General features: G+C 39.1%; 1 protein-coding gene across 1 annotated transcript in view; it reads right to left on the bottom strand.

The window, feature by feature from the left end:
• Positions 1-19,779: 19,779 nt before the first annotated feature.
• Positions 19,780-20,808, bottom strand: part of LOC107082346 (myoD family inhibitor-like) — a 14,613-nt gene continuing 13,584 nt past the window's right edge. The window contains exon 3 of the mRNA XM_015370965.1: positions 19,780-20,151. Within this exon, the coding sequence (XP_015226451.1) occupies positions 19,895-20,151 (257 nt within the window). The 3' untranslated portion in view covers positions 19,780-19,894. The remainder of the gene's footprint in view (positions 20,152-20,808) is intronic.

Genomic DNA, 20,808 nt, shown 5'->3' with positions numbered 1-20,808 from the left:
GCTACCAACGTTTGTTAGCTCATGTGTTATTCATTGAAAAGCTGTTTTGCTGTTTGCTCTCAGCACGCTACCTGCTGACTTCACATGGGGTCACTTCAGCTGGCAGCTGTGTGTACTCAGGTTTGCTGCTAAATAAAAGTCTGAGGCCATATTACATCTTATTCCATTGGAATGCTCAGGAGGTAATTTGCATGATCTGGGTTTATTGAATATTTTGCTTAGATCCTGTTTTTTTCTTAAATTTTTATATACGATTTTTGGCATCAGCACATAATTATAATTAAACCAAATGTTTCAAATTAGTGGATAGTTTAATGCTGCATACAGGCATCCCTGCTTTTGTTCTACAGTAGCCTACCATAAACTGTATTTGCCCCCCTTATAGATTAATTTTAGTTTTTTCTGTCACTTTTAACTTATTAGATAATTATATACTATTATATATTCGATTAACTGATTTACTGATAATAAAGGAAATCAAAACTATCCCCACCTATGGATAATGACCAACCTGATCTACGGTAACATAGCATTCTACTTAATCCTCCTCGAACACTCCTGGTAGAACAAGAAAAAAAAAAATTCTAAAATTTCCACACCCACATGGAAGAAGCATCAAGGTAAGAAATATTTAATCAATCTATCCATCTTCTACTTATCCATCAAGGTCACTAAACGCTAAAACATTTTAATTGGAATAAAGGCTAATTAAACAAATAAAAATGCTTTTTTTCCTGTAAAAATGCATTGTTTATGAGACCTGAAATTAATTCTGATCTTGAATACTCTTTTTTTTATTCTAGCAGATATTTTGTATTTCTATCTATATTAAGACTTTACGTTCTCTTACATTCATACATTTATTGCATTTATGCCTAACTCTGACATATACCCTGACCCTAACTATTACCAGTATATTCCTCAATCTAACTTCCATGCACGACTCTCTAAAGGTTGATTTATACTTCGACACTAGGTCATCTGCGTAGGTGTCGCGGTGAACGCAGAGACATCCCCGCCCCCTTCAGCAGACACTCTGCTGCACTTCTCCCAAATTGTAGGTGACCGCAGACAGTGCCGCAGACAGGAGGCTGCTGATCGGTCAAATCTACATCTGCTCTATGCAATGCTTATTTCCTGTTTGGTAACTTACCGGCTTGTTTTGTCTGTATGACTGCCATTGCAGAAAACGGCTCTTGATGATGGACGAGCTAGAAGAGCGAGGTCCGCGACAACTTTGGGACCATTTTCCACCTGGATCCTGGCTCTTTTTCACCGTTTTTTTCTCTGTTGTTTGACAAACTTGTCCCCAAACTTGTCGTGTAATAACACTTGGAGTGTAATAACATAGCTCAGACCACGCTTAAAAATTAGGCATAAATCAAAAATGTCTGCATCCTACCTGCGACAAGCTCACTGCGACACACTGCTGCGGAAGTATAACCAGCCCTTAAGGTTATAAATGAGGGTCTGCAACATGACGACCAGCCTTCAGTTACCAAAAATGATCCTAAACAGGTAACATTAACAAGTACACACACACACCATGTTTATTCTAATCAATGTATCTATCTAGGTGTGTGTGTTGTTTGTACACCACAGACTAAGGATAGCAATCCTAGGGCTTGTATTATTAAGGACTTGTAATTATGCATCCATCCATTCTGCAGGTAAATCTGAATGCCTCATCAGCTTCCCCTTTGGTAAATGGCATTGTTCATACTGTATTCTGTGTATTTTTCTCACTCTTTAAATCAAATCTTCTTTTTGTATTTTTTCCCCTCTATGGATCTGGGACTTTTCTTCATAATTTTCACAATTTCGCTGGGAGGTCATAACTTGCCTGTCTTTATCCATGCTGGGTCATCTTGACATTTGAAAAAGGATGTGGGGAAAGCAGAATACAGCGCTAGCCTCACTACATGCAGTTAGCCAAGCCTTCTTGCTAAACCAGGTTCTGGAAAAAGACTGAGTGTACGTCTCAATCTGTGTTTGGACTGCTGATTTATTTTGATGTTCGGCTGATCAGGTCCAAACCGTTTCACCTCTAGCTTCTCTTGGTAAGTTTGCTTCCCTCCTGCAACTCAGCCTGTCAATCACGCGCACAACAACTGTGACAACAGTTCCTGTCACCTCAGGGCGCAGCTTTGGTGCGCCCAGAGCTCTCCCATACTTCTGTTTTGCAGAGGAGCTACTGCACATGTACAACTTTTAATGAAAGTCAATGGGCAAAAAATTTTTGCGCCCTAGGGCGGAAATGCATCACCAATATCACAAAAAAATGAATAAATCAATATATTGCAAAATATTTTAATTTTATAATTGAATTCAAATAAATTTTTTATGTCTTCCTCAAGGACATTGGGCTGGTGAGGAGGCACCCTAGCGCCCTCTATTGGCCTGCTGCTACTGATCTAACACCTTTGGAGATTACAGGACTCTGTCTTAGGCATTTGATCCTTTAGTTTTACAAATTGTGGTCTGTTTGTCAGTAGTCTTTGATCAGGGATGTTGTTGAGTCTTCTGGGGTGTCTGAAAAATTTGCTGAAAAATGCTGAATGGTGTTAAATGCACAGAAGAAGTAAAAGAACATGATTCCCACAGTGCAGCCTTTCTTGTCTGAATGACAGTGGGTCTGTTGATGCAGGTGTGTAATGGCATCTTCAACTCCAACTTGTTACCTTACATTTTCTCTCAGCGCTGCATCTCTTTGAAAGTGTATTGTAAGGTTCACACTGTGTTTACTTGACTTGACTTAAGCATTATTTATTTCCAATGATGAAACAAGATGTGTTTAAAGACAATGCAAAGGTCCACATCCTTTCTCATCATTGTAAAAAAGATAAGGCTTTTATTCAACATTAATTCGGAGCAGGGAAAACATTGCACTCCGAGTTCTCTAATTACAATGCAGCTAATGTATTATTTCCTCCCCATGTGGGATTACTTTCATCTTTCCCATTAAGATGCACATTTTGTTTGGATACTCAAATTACAAACCCCATATTAAATCTGACTGTGCAAAAGGCATTGATCATATCCCCGATAGCTGCACTCCAGCTTTGATTTAATTTGCACTTCCATTAATATCTATGAGACGTCCGATTGTCGTCTTGGGCATATTGATGGTATTGTAAGCCCTGCCTTCATATAATGTTCCCCAGCGGCAATAAGGAAACGTTACAGAGAATTAGGCCGAGGAGCAAGCTCAGTGGAACTGGCACTGCAGTTGAAAATTCATTATCCTAATAAATAGAAGGGGAGAAAAAGAGGAACACTCTTAAAGGAAATTTATTTCACCTTCTTCCTCTGTTAACAAAAACACAAAAAAACCTCTTGCTTTGGTTCAAGTGCAAATGACTGAGTATCCATATAGGCTTAAAGGGTCTTTCTAACCTGTGAAGTCTTCAAATGTGCCTGATGTTTTAAAAAAAAAACTTTCTCACTGAGTATATGTGGTTTAGGTTTATGTCCACATGCAGGGTTTTTGGCATACAGTGGTGGTCAGACATTTGCATGCAGTCATAGTATTAACTGGAAAATCGATTTTTTTTCTTAACCTGAGTCTTTGTCATAAGTTAGAGCTTTTTACTTGGATTTTCTCTAACCAACTCTCCCCCAAAATCTGCATAAAGGGTTATATAGGTTCTCTAGGCAATTGGTATTTTTAACATATAAATGCTGAGAGTGCATCCCCCACCTCGCAGTCCTGTATGAAGTGGCAGACGACGAATACAAGTAAATGTGAAATGCAAGGTTCCACATTAACTAAATATATTTTGTAGGCATCAGTATAATGTTGATTGGATATTTGACCACATGTCACAAACTGCAGAGGCAGCTCCCTGCACAGATCTTTTAACCAGTGTCCTTCAACTTTTAGAAAGCTTTCAGCCAGTTCTGTTCTGTATGTCTCAAAATATTTGCATATAGTTATAATAAATTGAGTTCAAGTTTAACTGATCTTAACCCAACTATCGTCTAGGATGTTCAGAAAATATTCAAGAACAACCAAAGCCCAAGAGGAAAATGTATAGTGCTATTGTGAGTTACAGTGAAGTGATGTTATATGGATATTCAATAAAATGTTGGGAACGCAAAGTCAAAATCTTCTTGTCCAGCTGAAATTTGCAGCCATCCACATAACTGGTCAAAAACCATATTGGGTTAGGTTTTCCAGTTAGAATAGTTATACTAGGCTGAATTAGTCAATATCATTTTTTTCAACCTAAGAACACTGAATCAACTATAAAACATGTTCATCGTCTTACCATGCTAAGAGGCTGTTGTGTTGCCAGTGGTACCAATGCATTGCTCAAAGTTGATGTCATGATGAAGATGGTTTTTAGGTTTAAAGAGCAAATAAAGGCAACCTGATGTTTTTTGGAATGGTTTGGCTCACATTTTAAATATTAATTTTAAGTTGTCTTCTTGCCACCACCATAATCTTTTTTTCCTCACATACAAACCAGGACTCTGTCTAGGCCACTTTAAAAAGTAAATTTTGCTTCAATTTAGAGGCAAAAAATAAAGTTATAACTCTATAATAACTTGTTTTTGTGTATTTTTTATAAAAACTTTTTTTCATCTAAGCAATAGGAAAAAATGAAAGCAGTTTTGATAGATAAGTTAAAGGCCAGAAATTATATGACATCCACTGCCATAATGAGTTTACCTTTCTGACTGCAAGTTGTATGTTACAGCATTTCTGTTGGTTTTTATTTGATTAGAATAGAGACCCTTTTGTTAAATCCTCACCCATCTGCTTTGTGAGAAAAACACTATTAAATTAAATCAAAGAAAAACCAACGGCTGGCTGATATTTTTTTCTCTCTTGTTTTTATTTTATTTTGATTAATGAAGTGCCAGCTGAGTATATGTGCTGCTCCCTCCCTTTGTTGAAGCCTTGACATGCTGTTCTCTATTGGGAAAACACCACTGGAGCCGAGAGATGTTCGTTATGGTGTAATTAATGCAATCATGAAGATGAAAAAAGCTGTTGTTGCTGCAAAGAGAAGACAATGACGTGTGAGTGGACAGAGGAGCTGGAGGATGCATTGTTTAGTGACTGTCCCCCCTCTTCTCTTTGTAGCTTTGGACCTTTCTGCAAGCTGAAACCAATCTGTTTTACTGTAGTCCTTTCCAGCATATGGTTTGGCTTTAACTAAAGCTTCTACAGCACAGTTTTCCTTTTTGTTTACAAAGAAGGGGTGGGCTTGGCGTCTCCTCCGAGTCTGCCGGGTGATTCATTCGCAGGTCATTAAAAAACTCGTCTTTTGAAAGCGTTCTGCCTGTTCAGGTGGCAAAGCCTGTGCAGGAGGGGGAGACATGTCGTAAATAAAGGCAGCTACATTTCAAATGCCATAAATAGGAGACACCTAAGGACCTTGCATGATTGCAGACATCTAATCATTTAATTTATGCGTGTCTAAAGGGGGCCCTCATTAACATTCAAGTAGCACTCATCTGTCTAGCGAGGATCATTTCGAAGGCTGCATTGCTCTCAGATGGAACATATCTATTTGGGCAACACAGCATGGCTACGCACTATGTAAGCACCTTCTCACTTTCTCCTTCAATGTCACAAGAGACGCAGCATGCAGCTCTCAGAACTTACATGGTGTGATTTGTGATCCAGTGGTTTGTGTTGCTTTTAATGAGGGGAACCTTTGAGAAAGTTAAAGCAATATTCTTGAGGTCAACACACTGTTGTGAGTGATAGTCCTGACAGTGTGACAAAATCACCTAAACCTTTTTTTTTTTCAAGCAAACTGAGGTAAAAAAAGGGTTATTACTATTTGCAGATGATCTACAGCAGCTTTTTTTTTTTATTTCACTTGCACAGATTATGTACATTTAAAGACCTCAGTACCTAAAAAAGCAGATACTCTACCTCATGAATGTTTTTTGGTAGCTTCATCTGAGAGACCTGAAAGAATTAATTTGTTCCATCTCGGATTTTGAACACTTTCCCATTGTATCCATTCTGACTATAATCTTATTCCAGTAAAACCACTCTAATCAGTATACATAAGTAGTAGCACAATAGTTTGTATAATGTTTTTTTGAAACTGTGACCAGCAGTAGTCTGACTGACCTATTGCTGGTTAATATTATTTCACTATACAGTAATACAATGCAAAATATAAACAAAAAACAAACATAAATAAATCAATTTGCTTTTGTCAAAGCACATTTGAAAAGGGTGGAACAATAATTGAATCCATTTTGTTCATAACAAAGGGCATAGTGTGGGTGTACTGGTGCCTATCAACAAGCTTTCAATGGGGGGAGGCACGTATGGTCTCCAGTTATGCAACTGAAGGAAGGAAGCTGCAGTAGCCAGGAGCTCTGTGGTGAAAGACAATTGACAAACCCATAGTGTTTGCTATATGAGAAATAATTGTCAGCATCAGTGTACCACTCCTAGGGCTTGGAGGAAAGCTGAAGTACTGTACTGGGGCAAGGTGCTAAGTGTACTCATCATCCCAGGAGAACTGCAACACCCACATTGTGTAAGGTTAGGCAAAGCACGGTGGGGGATTTTTTTAATGACTTTGAGTTAAACACCTCATTTTACCCGATGCACAAGGAGCGAGAGAGGCCTGCTCCTCTCTCTATAGGCAAGATCCTGCAGCATTTTGATGTCTCTAACAAGAACACAATAAATTGTTCCTCATTATTCAGTAATTAACTCCAAAGCGCCAGGTCCCCATCCCCCTGTGCCATGCTCTAAATCACCACCCTCCTCTCCTTTTCTCCTCCTGCTACACAGCTCTTTAATTTCCTCCATGTTGTGGGGGTGTTGGGGGCACGAGGAGGTGGAGAGGATGGGAGCAAATGTAGCTCCATGCTCTCCATCATTCCCCTTGCAAGCCCTTTGCCCTATCCTTCCTCCTCTTCCTTACCCCTGTTTGTTTTTCCCTTCCTAGCTCTGTCTTAAGGCCGCTGCTTAGTTAAAAGAGTAAGGTATCACCTGGGTAGATATGACAAGCTACATCACATTCACCATGCATAAAAACTCATGATTGGTATCTTTTGTGGGGGTTTTCTCCTTCCTCCTCTGCTCTTAATTGTTAAAATGAGGCCATTAATTGAAGACTGACTCAAATCACCTGTCATTTCAGCTGGGAATCACCCTCTGATTGAAAGGTATCATAAAAACAAGCCCAGAGCCTAGTTTTTTACACAGTGCCTGCTGGGAGTTCCCTTTGTGACAATTTGTGCCCGTGGGCCCACGGCTGACTTTATTCTTTTCTCATGGTGGAGATTAGGCGGGTAGTTTTGGGTGACACACATCGACGCGCGTGGCCCAAATATAGATACAAGGCAGTCAGTGGTGTCAGACATAATTCCTGGAGGATGTTGTAGGGAAGCTTTAGTTTCCACCATGCTATTAACGCGCCTGACCTAATTGAGGAGGATGCTCACATACATGGCTATCTATATAAGAGACTGAGGTCAGGTTCGTTTCAGAGGGTAATTTGGTAAGTAAACTGGGACAATAGAAGACATGTGTATCCCTGCTTCATTCTTGTAAGAGTTAAGCAGCAAATGTAAATTTTGTTATTACATGTCAGGTTGTTTGTTGTGTCTTAAACTCATCAATGTTGTTATTTTTGTCCTCTGATGTCACAGCAGTTGCTGCATCAGGAAGTAGAACAGCTAATGAGAAAGAAAATACATGGCATGAATTCAGGTAGACTTGAATTGGAGGAGAATTAGAATACAATAAGTAAAATCTGCCTCTATGTGATTTTTTTTTTGTGAAAGACTGACTGAACTGTGATATGAAAATGTTCACTAGTAATACTCCAGGTGAGGTGGAGATGCCTTTTTGTTTCCCTGTCTCAACTCACATAGGGTCCAAGGTGACCTGAGCATACTAGTTCAAATGTAATTTCGGTTTAAAGGAGCAATAAGTGAGAAATTGAGAGCTGCTTACTTTCAAGTTCCTAAATCTGAGCACAGCATTTGGTATGTCTTTTTGGCAAAAAGAGCAGCAGCCTGCAAACATAGAAGCTAGCAAGATGAGCAAACCAGAAAACTTTAAATAATACTTAAGAGGCCCCATCTTCCCTCAAAAGCATTTGCACAACTTATCGTGGCTGGATTATCTTGAATTTAACAGCTATGTCCTAGTCTCTCCTGGCAACCTGCAAAATACACTACAAATGGAAGGAGGGGTGGGAGGATTAGGCTATACTTGTGTTCCAATTTGAGAGGCTAAATTCAATTCAGCATATTTATATAGCACCAATTCATAACACATGCCATCTCCAGGTACTTTACAGAGATAATTAAACCCGATCATACAGTCAGATTGATTTAAAAGTTTTCTATCTAAGGAAAACCAGTTGATTGCATTGACTCATTGACGCGAAGGCATTCCCTCACATCTAGCATGCTTGGATGACATTTCTTATAGCTCCTTCGATCCTCCCCAACGTTCACCATCTTTATGCAGCAGCATACAATTATTTCCACCTGGAGGGACTCACTCATAGAAGAAAAGTGGCAATTACAGAGATTTAATGATGAATCTGACGTCTTTGCAGAAGACATGGGAGCTGCGAATAGGGATGAACTTGGATGATAATTTTGAGATTAGGGTTATGTATGTCTTTCCCCAGGATCCGGACATTGGTGGTGGACCGGAGGCCAAGGGAGAAGGAAGAAAGAAGCAGCTTGAGAGCATTATGGGGTAGAGAGATGGGGTGGAGAAACTCAGCTGAAGACCTTGAGAGTCTGTGACTGGAGAGCTTTAAGCCGAACCTCATATGATGGTTGGCTGAGGAGTGAGGACTTGACTGTGTTTGGCTGGAGCTTAGGCGCATGATGAGGTGATTGAATGCAGGTGATGCTGGGAGGAGTTTTTCAATATGAATTGTGTCTCAACTTCTTTAAAAGTGTCCATTTACGTAAAACCTATCTATATTTTACCTAAAGAGATTTGTTGGGTTTGATGTAGAAGGAAATAGATGTTTAAACTTTTTTACAAATAAAGATTATTAAGAAAACAAAGAGGGAGGCAACATTTGAAGATCTTTCATTTTCAAGGCACCACAGTCTTTACTCTGTAAAATCGCTTTTTTTCTGCAGCAATAACTATGAGTGAGTGTCACATCTAGATATGAAAATGTGAAAATCTTTCCTAATTTCTATCACAAAATACATCAAGCTCATTTTAGATGGAAAGAGTCTTTCAACTCAAGTTTTTAATCTTTGCCACAGATAACTACTGTAACTGGTTTATGGTCTAAACTTTGACTAGGCCATGGTGGCAGATGATTACAAGGTTTGATATAAACCACTGCATTGATGCCCTGACTTTATTCTAAGCATTGCTGTCCTGCTGGGAAGAGACCGTTGCCAGCCTCCAACTGTTTTCTCCCCGTTGTCTTGGATGTACCTCCATCCATCTTTCCATCTCTCAACAGTTTTATTTTCCCTACAATCTCCACTACATGAAAATGCCAAAATGCTGTTCTCAGGGTAGAAGGTTAGTATTCAGGGTGATCTGCTCTGTTAGCTTCACCTCACAGAAAGGATTTAGCATTTAAGTTTTAAAATCTCTTTTTGGTTTATATCAACCAGATGACCTTCTTACAAATGTTTGCTATATCCCCCTACATGACTTTTAGCCATTTCTAATTTGATTGTCTTATGGCTTTCTTATTGGCCCTGTCACATAATAGCTGGATTTGTGGAAGACAAGTGCAAGACTAGAAGACGTTCTTTCAAGAGATTCTCTAACCAAAGCCGTGGGTTACTTCGTCTGCAGCTCTTCCGGAGTTAGACATCTTAGCATGTCTGTTTAGGTTGACAGAAATCTTTTGGTAGGTTTATAGTCTTCTTTCTGTCTTGGGACAGAAATAAACAAATATAAACCCCAAATAAACAGTTGAGTGAGATGTTAAAAGCCTGGGAAATTGTTTAATAAATTAATCTCTCTGCTTTGTTTATTTATACTCATCAGACTGTTTTTCTCTACTCTTTTCTACCACACTCTTAAAAGTTTATATAGGACAGTTATATTGAATTGATATAAAACTAAACCAACCATAGACCCAGTTGCTCATTACATGACATATGAAATAAATTGGTCATCCTTTGTTGTACATGGAGTACCAAAGTATCAGAGTTTAATTAAAAAGACATGCCATAATTTTTAGATTTACATTTAATCAAAATAAACAGGTTTTGTTTCCTTTTAGAGAGACCATGGGAAATATCCATATCATTACGGAAACAACAATAAAAAAAACAGACTTTTTGTCTAGAAGGGATAATGCTGCAGAAATCCCAGAGAGCTCCACTTTTCACACAGTCTTCATCTTGAAACACTTCATGAGATGCTGACAAACCTGCTGCTTGAAAAGGCGAAAAAAAAAAGAGCCTCTAAACACATGGCGTTAATATTTAATGGTGCAGCTTCCTCGGGAGGCCACTCTGAGCTGCGGCAACATGTCTGAAGGGAGGTAGTATTAGTGCTGTGTGCTTAGGAGGAAGAGCAGCTTCACACTAATGAAGCGATCAGGCCCTGAACTCTGTGAACAAAGCTCACATCCGATTAGCGAGCAGAGATGCGTGTAAACACGTAGAAGCAGCTCGCAATTAGATCGCTTCTCCTGATGCCAGTCTTATGTCACTATACACAACAACCAAGCGGTGCAAAGTGTTTGAAGTGTTCAGTTAGAAGAAAAAACAGCATCACGTTAAATTATTTCCGTACTGCTTTCTCTTTGACCACCTTTACAAGTGTTTTGAATTAAACTAGGCACCATAGCAGCAGAATGCTAGGTAATAGGTTATCACTAGCCACCAAGCGACCATTATAGCCTGTGCATGTGTTGTGCAGCAGTGAAAACCACATAACCTTGTCAGGGACAGTATAGCATTTGAACTGGGCCAGTAAAAGGACAGGCCATTTGGATGTTATTAAAAAAATTTGAGTTCTTGTAGTCTATATTGCTCCCAAAACCATCAGCTTATTTGAAAGAGATCCAGGAAGTTTAAGATGTGCAGATGTTTTCGCTTTAACACGGGCATCTGTTTATGCAGACACGCTTTATGTTCAAGGGAAAAAACCACAAAAGGACCTCCAATGGGTTTTATGGAGCAGTATCAGCTAGAGCACTCAGCTCTGTAATTGTGCTGTAGCAGGTAATGAGAAAATTGGTCACAAGCAGAGCTCCCTGCAGATGGAACCCGCAACATGCAATTTGCACAGCGTGAGCCGGATGTAGCGTTATTTGTTTGACTTAAGCTGTCTGAGCCAGTGCAGCTTTCACAGGTACAAATTTGCACAATTTAAAGCCAACCTCTGTTAGAAAATGTATTATTTTCTAAAAAGAAAATGAACATGCTGATGTGTAAGTTTACAAAACTGTCTATAAGGCCTTTGAAGTTTGTTATGTTATTCGAGTGGGGGCTTCAACAATAGCAAAATTACAACTTTGCCTTTAAGAAATTAAAATCTTACAAAATATTGATTTTTTTATTTATTTTATTTTTTCTAACTCAAGTTTTTAATCTTTGCCGATTCCCGGCCCAGAGTCATTCTGCATGGAGTTTGCATGTTCTCCCTGAGCATGCGTGGGTTCTCTCCGGGTACTGCGGCTTCCTCCCTCAGTCCAAAAACATGAGGTTAATTGGCTTCTCTAAATTGTCCTTAGGTGTGAGTGTGTGCATGAATGGTTGTTTGTCCTGTGTGTCTTTGTGTTGCAACAGACTGGCGACCTCTCCAGGGTGTACCCCGCCTCTCGCCCATTGACTGCTGGAGATAGGCACCAGCACCCCTCGTGATCCCAGTCGGGACAAGCGTGTCAGATAATGGATGGATGGATGGATGGATGAAGCTACATTTACAGCTAGTGATTTTGGTTGACAGAGATAAAATGATTTGTTGTGAACATATAATGAGAAAATCTTTCAAGTACATTGCACTCTGCCACTTTTGTTATCACTGCTTTAAGTGTTTGAACTGAGGAGTTCATAAAATACAGTTTCTAAAAAGTCAAAGGAAATTAAAATTTTCTGTCCCCTTTTAGAAATTGATCAGGGAAACTTTTAATTCAATAAATTTTAGAAATCTTTTTTCTTACTGTATATGTTTGCAGAGACTTTTATTATTTTATTGTCTTCCACTTGACCTTCATTTTTTTTTTGTTCGAATACATAGATAAATTACTAATAAACTCCTGTTGCTCTTGTGTGTAAGTATGACAGATAAATGAAGCTTAGGCGTAAATTCAATCTGGAAGACTTATTCAGCTTCACCTGAACCACCTGCAATGTCCCTCTTTCAGCTTCAGTCAGTCAAGTCGGGGGCCGCACCTTCTCTCAACCAATCATCTTTCAAGATCTCCTTCATTTAGCTTCTGGCTTAGCTTCTCTCATCTGCACGCCACCAAACTTTCCCCTTTCTCTTCCCTCGTTCCCAGTTCCATTCATCCTCTGGCTTTTTCCACCACCAGTGTCCGGGCACCAGGGGAAGACTACTCTAATCCTTTTCTAGGTTACTCATCCAAGAGCATGTTAATAAACAGCACGCTCAGTGTGAGGGATTAGAGAGAGTCAACGAGTCGTCGCAATCAGCTGGTTTTCCTTAGATAGAAATATTCTGAAGAATATGACTGCTATCAAATTAAATATATTTTAATTTTAAATATTTTCTAATTGCAACTCTTCCGTGTGAGTATCTCCAGCTTAAAATGTCCACCCCTCCATTTCACAGTCACTGTCTTTTGTTTAAATGTTGTTGGAAGGCATGCAGCTTTAACCGAATTATGTTCTTGAAGTACCATCATCAGGGAACATTCCATGTAATTGTGTTTTTATTTACTTATGATTAAAACTAATTGCTATTGATAATCATTCATGCATTTCCTGATTAGATGTTTTTGATTCGACTACAGTAAAGATGTCTGTTTTATTTTCCATTTAATTATACTGGGCCTATTTATACACCTCTGTGACAGCTGTATCACCAACTTGTTTATTTGTATGTATGTTTGGCCAGGTTGCTGCTTCAATTATTTGCCCTCTACTGGACTAATAAACCGTTTTCATTCTGATGCAGGTTCAGCAAATCTCTTCTGAAGATCATACGTCAGGAAATGGAAAAATTTAAAATTTACCAATTTTGAGGGTGTTTAAGTTTTTGGTATTATTATTGCAGTTTGGTAATAAGGGAGATAGAGACTTCAACAGTCAGCTACAGTAAGACTAACATTTAGCTTCTGGCAACAAACACCCTGAGTCTGAATAAAAACGGATGAAAAGAGGATATATGAAGGATCATTTCACATGTATGTGCAAATCAACATAGGAAAAGGTTGATCAGACACACCCTATCATGGCAATTACATTAAAGCGTTAGGTTCAACATCTATTGATGCTTACTTCATACAATTTCATACACCAGAGGAGTCATGTCCTGCTCACTTCCGCCTGTCCAAGAAGCAACAGGTTTTGTTGAGAGGGGCCCAAACAAACACCGTCAAAACAAAACAGCAGAGCGTCCAAAGCGCCACAGCTCAAAGAAAACCCCAGGAGTGGAAACACAGCCTAACCAGCAAGAAAGTGGACCAGCAGGTGAGGACTAGATGGAAGCCGCATGCTGCAACAACCTCCAGCTGTAGCAGCCAACACTGGCAGAGCAATGGATTTCAGATGAGTGGATCAAGCACACCAGCCACTTAAGCAGCCAAAATCTAGGGGAAACAAAGACACATGCACCTCACAGAGGCCTGCTCAGCTATAAAGCCATCTGCCCCACCCACCAATCAACGGCTTGCTCCTTGCTACACCTGGTGCACAGAGTGGGGAGGGTGGAACACCATCCCACCACAAACAAACAAAAAACCATTAAATAAGCTGTTATCATTGAGAAAAGTTTGTTGAATAATACTTAGTCTGAGTGTACAACACTGCCTGTGGATTGTTTGTAGTAGTTATGGTTTGGACATCACAAAAACCTGTTTGGAGATCTAGAAGTGAAACTAAATGTAATAGGATTGTTCCAGAGAAAACTTTACTAAATATGCAATCTTAGACTGAATAAGATCTTCTACCATTTGTCTCACTGGAATGGCAGTCTTGTTTCTGTTGTTTCACAAGGACATATTTCAAACGGAAGTGATCCTAACAATGATCTAACTCTTGAGAGAACCGTCTCTGAGGACAGGGGTTGAGGGGAGTGACAAAGACAAGTGTCCTACAAATGCCATATCTAACAGCTTGTGAGTTTCCAGTGGCACTTGAACTGAAATAGGCCTGCTCAAAAGGGGACAGGCTTCAAGATTTTTTTTCAGTACTTCAGAAAGACAATCATGCTGAAGCTGAAGTGCTTGTTGGTGTGTCATTGAATCAACAGAACAGTGGTGGAATGTGCAGGCCGTCAGATTACAGGGGTGTAGCTCCTTACTCAGTTAACAGCAATAAAACACAGGGCAAAGGAAAGTATGTCCTCCTATTAAAGATCATTATGTTTGTTTAATGTTTCAAATTTCAAAACAATTTTTAACTCAAAAATAAACATGATTTAAAACTAAAATATTGTTTTGATCATTGCAATAATTAAGAAAGAATGAAATTATTGAAAAAGATAAGATGTCAGAAAATGTAAGAAGAAAAATGTCGTGCTTTTTAGACAATGACTGTTGTGCTAGCTCACCAGAAGATTATGAATATATCAGATAACTAGGACTGGGAGTTATAGTTAATTCATAGGTAATTCAAATCAAGGGTAAAGCTAGTTATTTATTATTAGTTGAATTATTATAACTTTAATTTGCGTACTGATCATGGTTTTAGCCCCATACTTAAAAGGTTGGACTCCTGAATTCAGCTGTTAAAAATCCAGTTCTTTTTCACCAATTTAGTAATTTAGGCTATCCCTTATCAAAAAGTGCACTAATTTCATACTTAAAATCAGGCAGTGCACTTAGAGTTTACTTATTCTGAACTATATTTCATATACTTAACAATAGTATAAACAAGTGTACTTGACTATATTATTGTTTACTTTATTGTTTACTAAAGTATACTTTAGGTATACTTTGGTAAACTTAAAAATATCCCAATTTAGTTCGAAGAAGTACTACTTTAGTAATCATAAAAGTACACTAAAAGTACATTATTTGGTATACTTTCTAAACTTATACTTAAGTATTCTTAATAGAAATTACTTCAAGTATACTATGTTGCTAAGAGCCATACCCTTAGCTTTATTGCTAAGGGTATGGCTCTTAGCATCGGTATTAATCACCAAATAAATCAATGTGTGATAAATCGTTCACTGTGTAAAATGAACACAAAAGTGGTTAAAATACAATGGTACCTTTATTAGCTACTAATCAAACAGTATTATATCTAATAGCTAAGCAAAACCAAACACTACAGAAAATAAACAAAATTAAAGAAATAAAAAGGGAAGAGTGATGTTCGTAGTTTAAGGCTTAATCCATTTGAAAGTGTCGCTTAATAGCAGCAGATGAAATGTGAATAAATCATGATGCAGATACCTTAACTGCAGTCACAACAGTGAAGTTTAATTTGATTTATGGTGAAGAATGAATAATGTCTCAGGATTGCATTAAACTATGATGAGGCTGAAAGACCCTTAGTTTAGCTGGCCCCAGGGGTTGTGGTTCCGGTCGGGGTGCAATTGAAACAAAGACAGGGTTAGCTCATGATGCAGCAGTTAGCTTCAGCAACACTAGAGTCGTTCAGTCTATGTAGTGAGCATTAGCATTCTGTTAAAATCTTAAAACCATCAGCAGTTGAATCAGAAAGCTTATTTCAAATAAAAACACCAACACGGCTATCTATTCTACCTAGTTCACCCAAGCAGAGCACTTTATTAAACATCAGATTGAAAGGAGGGCAAGGAGGAGGTGACTGTTTTTGGTTCGGTGGAGTGAAGGTCTTCGGCTCGGTTTCGGTGTCCTGCAGGCCCGTCCTCAGTCCAGTCCATTTGTCCAACAGCAACTTTGGATCAATTTTCAAGGGGGTTCATTTTATAACTCACGGTACCATGGGACGTCTCCCATTTTAGCTACGATAGTTGCATTGTAGCCGTAGCTTCTAACAGCACTTCTTCGTTGCTGCTCCGTTTGTCCGTCTCAGGCAGTGTTAGGTTTATTCAATGATGATTATAAAATTAATGTGTGCTTATGAAACATTTGTGCAAGGGGATGCTCCACTCCTGTGTCATGATTCAGTCTGGAGACCATCCTGCCTTGTCATTCTGATGGAGCATTCTGTCTTCATGAACTGATCAATTGTTCTGTCAGAACAATACTCTGTTTGTAGCCATGTGTCATGTTCTGTTAATAAACGCTCTGCAGAGGAGGTCCATTGGGAGACAGTATGTTTGAGTCTGGGGTTCAACTGTCTCTCCTTTCTGCAGAAATTGTATCCATAATTGTGTATTTTAGTTCTTCTTTTGCAAAAACCTACATTTTATGAACCCGACAGGCAGTCACGGTCCGGCAGCTTCTAACGACTCCTTCAGCGAACAGCGATCTTGGCCCTGAGGTTTTTGCAGAGATGGATTAGCTCTTCTCTGTCTCTGCTGCAGAAGGATTCAGTAAGTGCGACAGAAAGCTGGTGGGGGTGTGTAAACAAACAACCTGCCGGTAAAACGGCAAATACGTCCTTTTTAAAAATGAATGAGCGTACAGCCTCTTCCTGCTCATGTTGCAAAGAAAACCCCAAGTCTAATCCTTCCAAAACTGATTCCAAAGCTGAGTCAAATGAGAACTGTTGAATAGTTGTTGCCATCTTCCTTGTTGTGCTTTCTCCTGCGTTGCGCTGCTTTGTCATCACACCCTCAAAACCCAGCCGCTTTACATCCAGAAATTCAAAACACATCTCTGCGTTGTGATTGGCCCGCCATTTCTAGGGCCTGGGGCATTGATCGAGGCGAGACCACTCGCAGGCAAAAATGATTTTGGTTGCTGGTGGGTGGGGCTGGTTTACTAGGCTACAAACAAGAAATAAAATGTAATTATGTTTGTTGTTTTTTTTTTAATCCCTCCCAAATGATAAAGAAGTTAAACAAGGAAACATTAGTTTCTAAAACATGCAAGTAAATAGCACAGAATTCACTCTGCATGACCAAAGATATCTGAAATAGTAAAGAGTTGTTAGCTTTGTAAATGTATCTGTTGATTTTATACACTTCTTCAATAGCTGTGCACAGTCCAAACGAAAATCTGAGTTTGTACAAAAGCGTCTCAACTATTGTTGTTACTCTAACATCCTCTGCTTCTTGTCCACATTCTTTCATCAGATGATGAATGGCGGGAATAAGCTGTGGTGTTTTTAGTCGACGCTTTATGGTAATAAAGTGAGTCTGACAGAATTCTTCATCTAATTCTTCAAGGCAATGATGCCGGAGGTAGCTTTTGTGGTCTGTTTGACATCTGTAACAAGTCTGTCGATTGAAATCCAAAGCGATGTTATTAAGCAAATGAAGCATAGTTGTTTTCACTGTAGCAACGAGTGAGGAAGAGATTTCAACCTCCTCCTTTATAAATGGCAAAGTCTGTGTCAGATGCAGAATGACAGTGGATTGGTCATCTTTAGACGAACCAGGTGAAGTCCCAACTGCCCTCTCTTTATCAGGCTAGGGAATAGCAGGAAGCAAATTATTTTCCTTCAGGGTATTTTTCTTCCATAGTTTCACTTGGAAAAGGCATCGGTGAAGGAGGGTAGGGTAAAGAATATAAAGTTGGAGAAGGTGGATGATATGGAAGTAGGATGGAGGATTTAGGAGAGTATAAATCTCTGTACGATTCCATCCTATCTAATGTAGGTTTGTCCTTTCTTGAGGAGATGTGTGATGTTATTCCTCCTCACGCCAAATATATAGGGTTGAGGGTGGCTCTAAAAGAGGTTTGGGTGTCCCCAAAACACAGAGTTTTTTTCACTGTCAGAATATAAAGCCAGCAATGAGAACTCCGGAAGAGGTAGGAAATTTGATCACCAATTTCGTTCATTTTTTGGCACCATACATTAAATGATATCGCCAACATGTTGCTAAAGATCCCGCTTACTGTATTGAAAGGTTCCAAAACAAACAGGTCAGGGGAAAGATCATCGTAGCTACTTCGCCTACTTGCTCGGAGAGACCTACACCCAGTTGCGGTAGATTTTGTTTGCCATATCGCACTACTGCGCTCATAAGGCCATAAATCACCCTTTAGACATAAGGTTTCTGTCCTACCTCTCTCATATCTATTGAGAGCAACATCAGGCTGCTATGGCATATGCGTTCCTTACTTGCCAGGCATTTACACTGTACAACCAGCTGGCCTCATCCTGTCCTAAAAAAGCTGCCACCATCAAACTCACATTATATCTAAATGTGACCTTTCCTTTAGGTGCTTTACATTACTTTTTTATCTCAATGAAAAAAGTTCATAAGTTGCAAAATCATCACGACAGTATTAGAAAGGGAGCTTTTGTCTCTGTGTTGCAAGAAGAGACCATTGAAAAACTGCCATGGTATCACCTCAAAACTCATTTGACCTTGCAGCTTACACAGCGGTAGGTGGCAACTACTTACATTTACTTGAGTAACTTGTAGTGGAAAAATTAGCATTTATGATAGCTTTACTGTACCATAATTTTACTTTTACTCTTTACTCCTACTTGAATAAACTGTTTACCTACTTTGCCTACTGTGAGTAACTTGAGCTAGTTGGAGATCTGGTAAACATTGTTAGAATTTCTTTACACTCCCCTAACATCAATACATCGATCATTGTAAGGATCAGTTTTATGTGAGTGCTAAAGGTGTTTATGCATGAATTTCTTAGCCTGTAATTATGTTTTTTACATTTTAGTTAAGTCTTTAGGAAAAACAGAAATGGCACATTATTTTTTTACTGAATACATTGGGTCTATACATTAAATCAAATATTATAACCTAACAATTACTTGGTACCTGAGTAGTTACTTTTGTAGTTTTTACTTGAGTAAAAGAGAGCTGTTGCTCTTACTTGAGTACAGTTTTTGGGTTATTAACCCACCTCTCATCAGCAGCTTTGATCACCAAACTTTAATGGCATGAACCAACACTGTTTGGACATGATGTCTCTCTGTGATATAAAGGTATGTGTGCGACTACTACAAAAGTGATACATGCTGTCTGCACCAATAAATGTCATGCTACATGCTTGAAACTCGTCTTTTGTCCTATTCTCAGATTAAAGGAAACTCATTAAATATTTTTCAAGCACCAGGGGAATCGTATAGCTTTTTGTGTTGTTTTTTGTTTAACACAGTAAACATCAAAAGCAACCTACCCCATCTTGCAGGTGCAGAACACTGTGATCTCCACAACCCTCCTTCCAGTACACACAGTCATTATTAACAAAGTAAGTGCGTCATAATTTAAAATGTGGCAGGACGTGGTGTTCTGCTAAATCCCCTTCCTCGTGTCCCATCTTGACACCACATGGCATGTTGTTTCAAAATGTAAACATACAAGGCAAGACAGGAAACATTTTTTTAAACAGTGGCTAATGTGAATTCAACTGAGATCAGTGTTTTAAAAGAGAAAAGTAAAAACATACAACCAACTCTGAAAACTATGAAATAGTATTAACCAGTAGGTAACTGGTTCATATTTTTTATAATTGTGTATTAAAACTCTGCTGTTAATTATTATCTTTTAGTTATCTTCACATTTACTGATGTACAAACAAAACAACAATGATACTGAGCGTCATTTCTAAGTTTATTACAACCTGGTGACAATCATCTGCATGCATAACCCTTCATAAAATGTCTCTGCATAACTCCAACATTATTTCCCCAATAAATTTGATTTCCTTTGGCCCCGAGACATTCCCTTCTTCTAATCCTGGGCTTTCTGCTAGTGATAGCATATTTCGGAGACTTCCATAGCCAGTTCCAAGCAGTCACTTGCATCTTGGCAGGTCCCGAAGAAACCACAATCCAACTCAACACAAGAGTCATCATCATCACTGTGTGAAGACTCGACAGTAGGGTCCACATGTTTATAGCTCGGCCAGCAGTGATTGGTGAGTCTCTGGCAACAGTCAGGAAGGATGGGGATCATTTCGTGGAATCGGCAGAAGAGACAGTTCAGGACAATGTCAGCACAGTCAACTGAGGGATGCAAACAGAAAAAACAGTTCATCAAATTATTTGTCCAGCCAGAAGAGCATTTTAAAAAAATATTAATTTATTATATTTGATACATTTCTTTTCTACTGGTAGTCATTTACTCAGTCTTTCATTCTAAAATGTGATGGTATTTTTTTCTAACTCTACTGTACCTAGTGATCCACACCACTGACATCTGGATCACAATAAGGAACTGAATTTTCCCTGTTCACATTTGTGTTGTCTGAAAAATGACAGCATATCAACTATCTAGTCCGGGCCGTCCCTGAGAACAAAAGGCAGAACAAAGGTTAAGGAAAGGCAGCGAAAGGGCGGCTACATAGTTTTAAAGTGGGATCAAGCGGCAATGTCAAAAATGGAAGACACTTGCAGGTTGAAGCAGCTCTTCAACCAGTCAAAGATCTGGTGAGCTCGGTAGGAGATAGTCATGCATCCAAGCCATAAACAATGAACAAGAATATACTGTATACACCCACCGGCCACTTTATTAGGTACCCCATGCTAGTAACGGGTTGGAGCCCCTTTTGCCTTCAGAACTGCCTCAATTTTTCGTGGCATAGATTCAACAAGGTGCTGGAAGCATTCCTCAGGGAGTTTGGTCCATATTGACATGATGGCATCACACAGTTGCCGCAGATT

This window comes from Cyprinodon variegatus, unplaced genomic scaffold, assembly GCF_000732505.1.
Source record: "Cyprinodon variegatus isolate N-32 unplaced genomic scaffold, C_variegatus-1.0 Scaffold51, whole genome shotgun sequence".
Taxonomy (NCBI): Eukaryota; Metazoa; Chordata; class Actinopteri; order Cyprinodontiformes; family Cyprinodontidae; genus Cyprinodon; species Cyprinodon variegatus.
The sequence above is the reverse complement of the archived record's forward strand: the minus strand, read 5'-3'. Positions and strand labels throughout refer to the sequence as shown.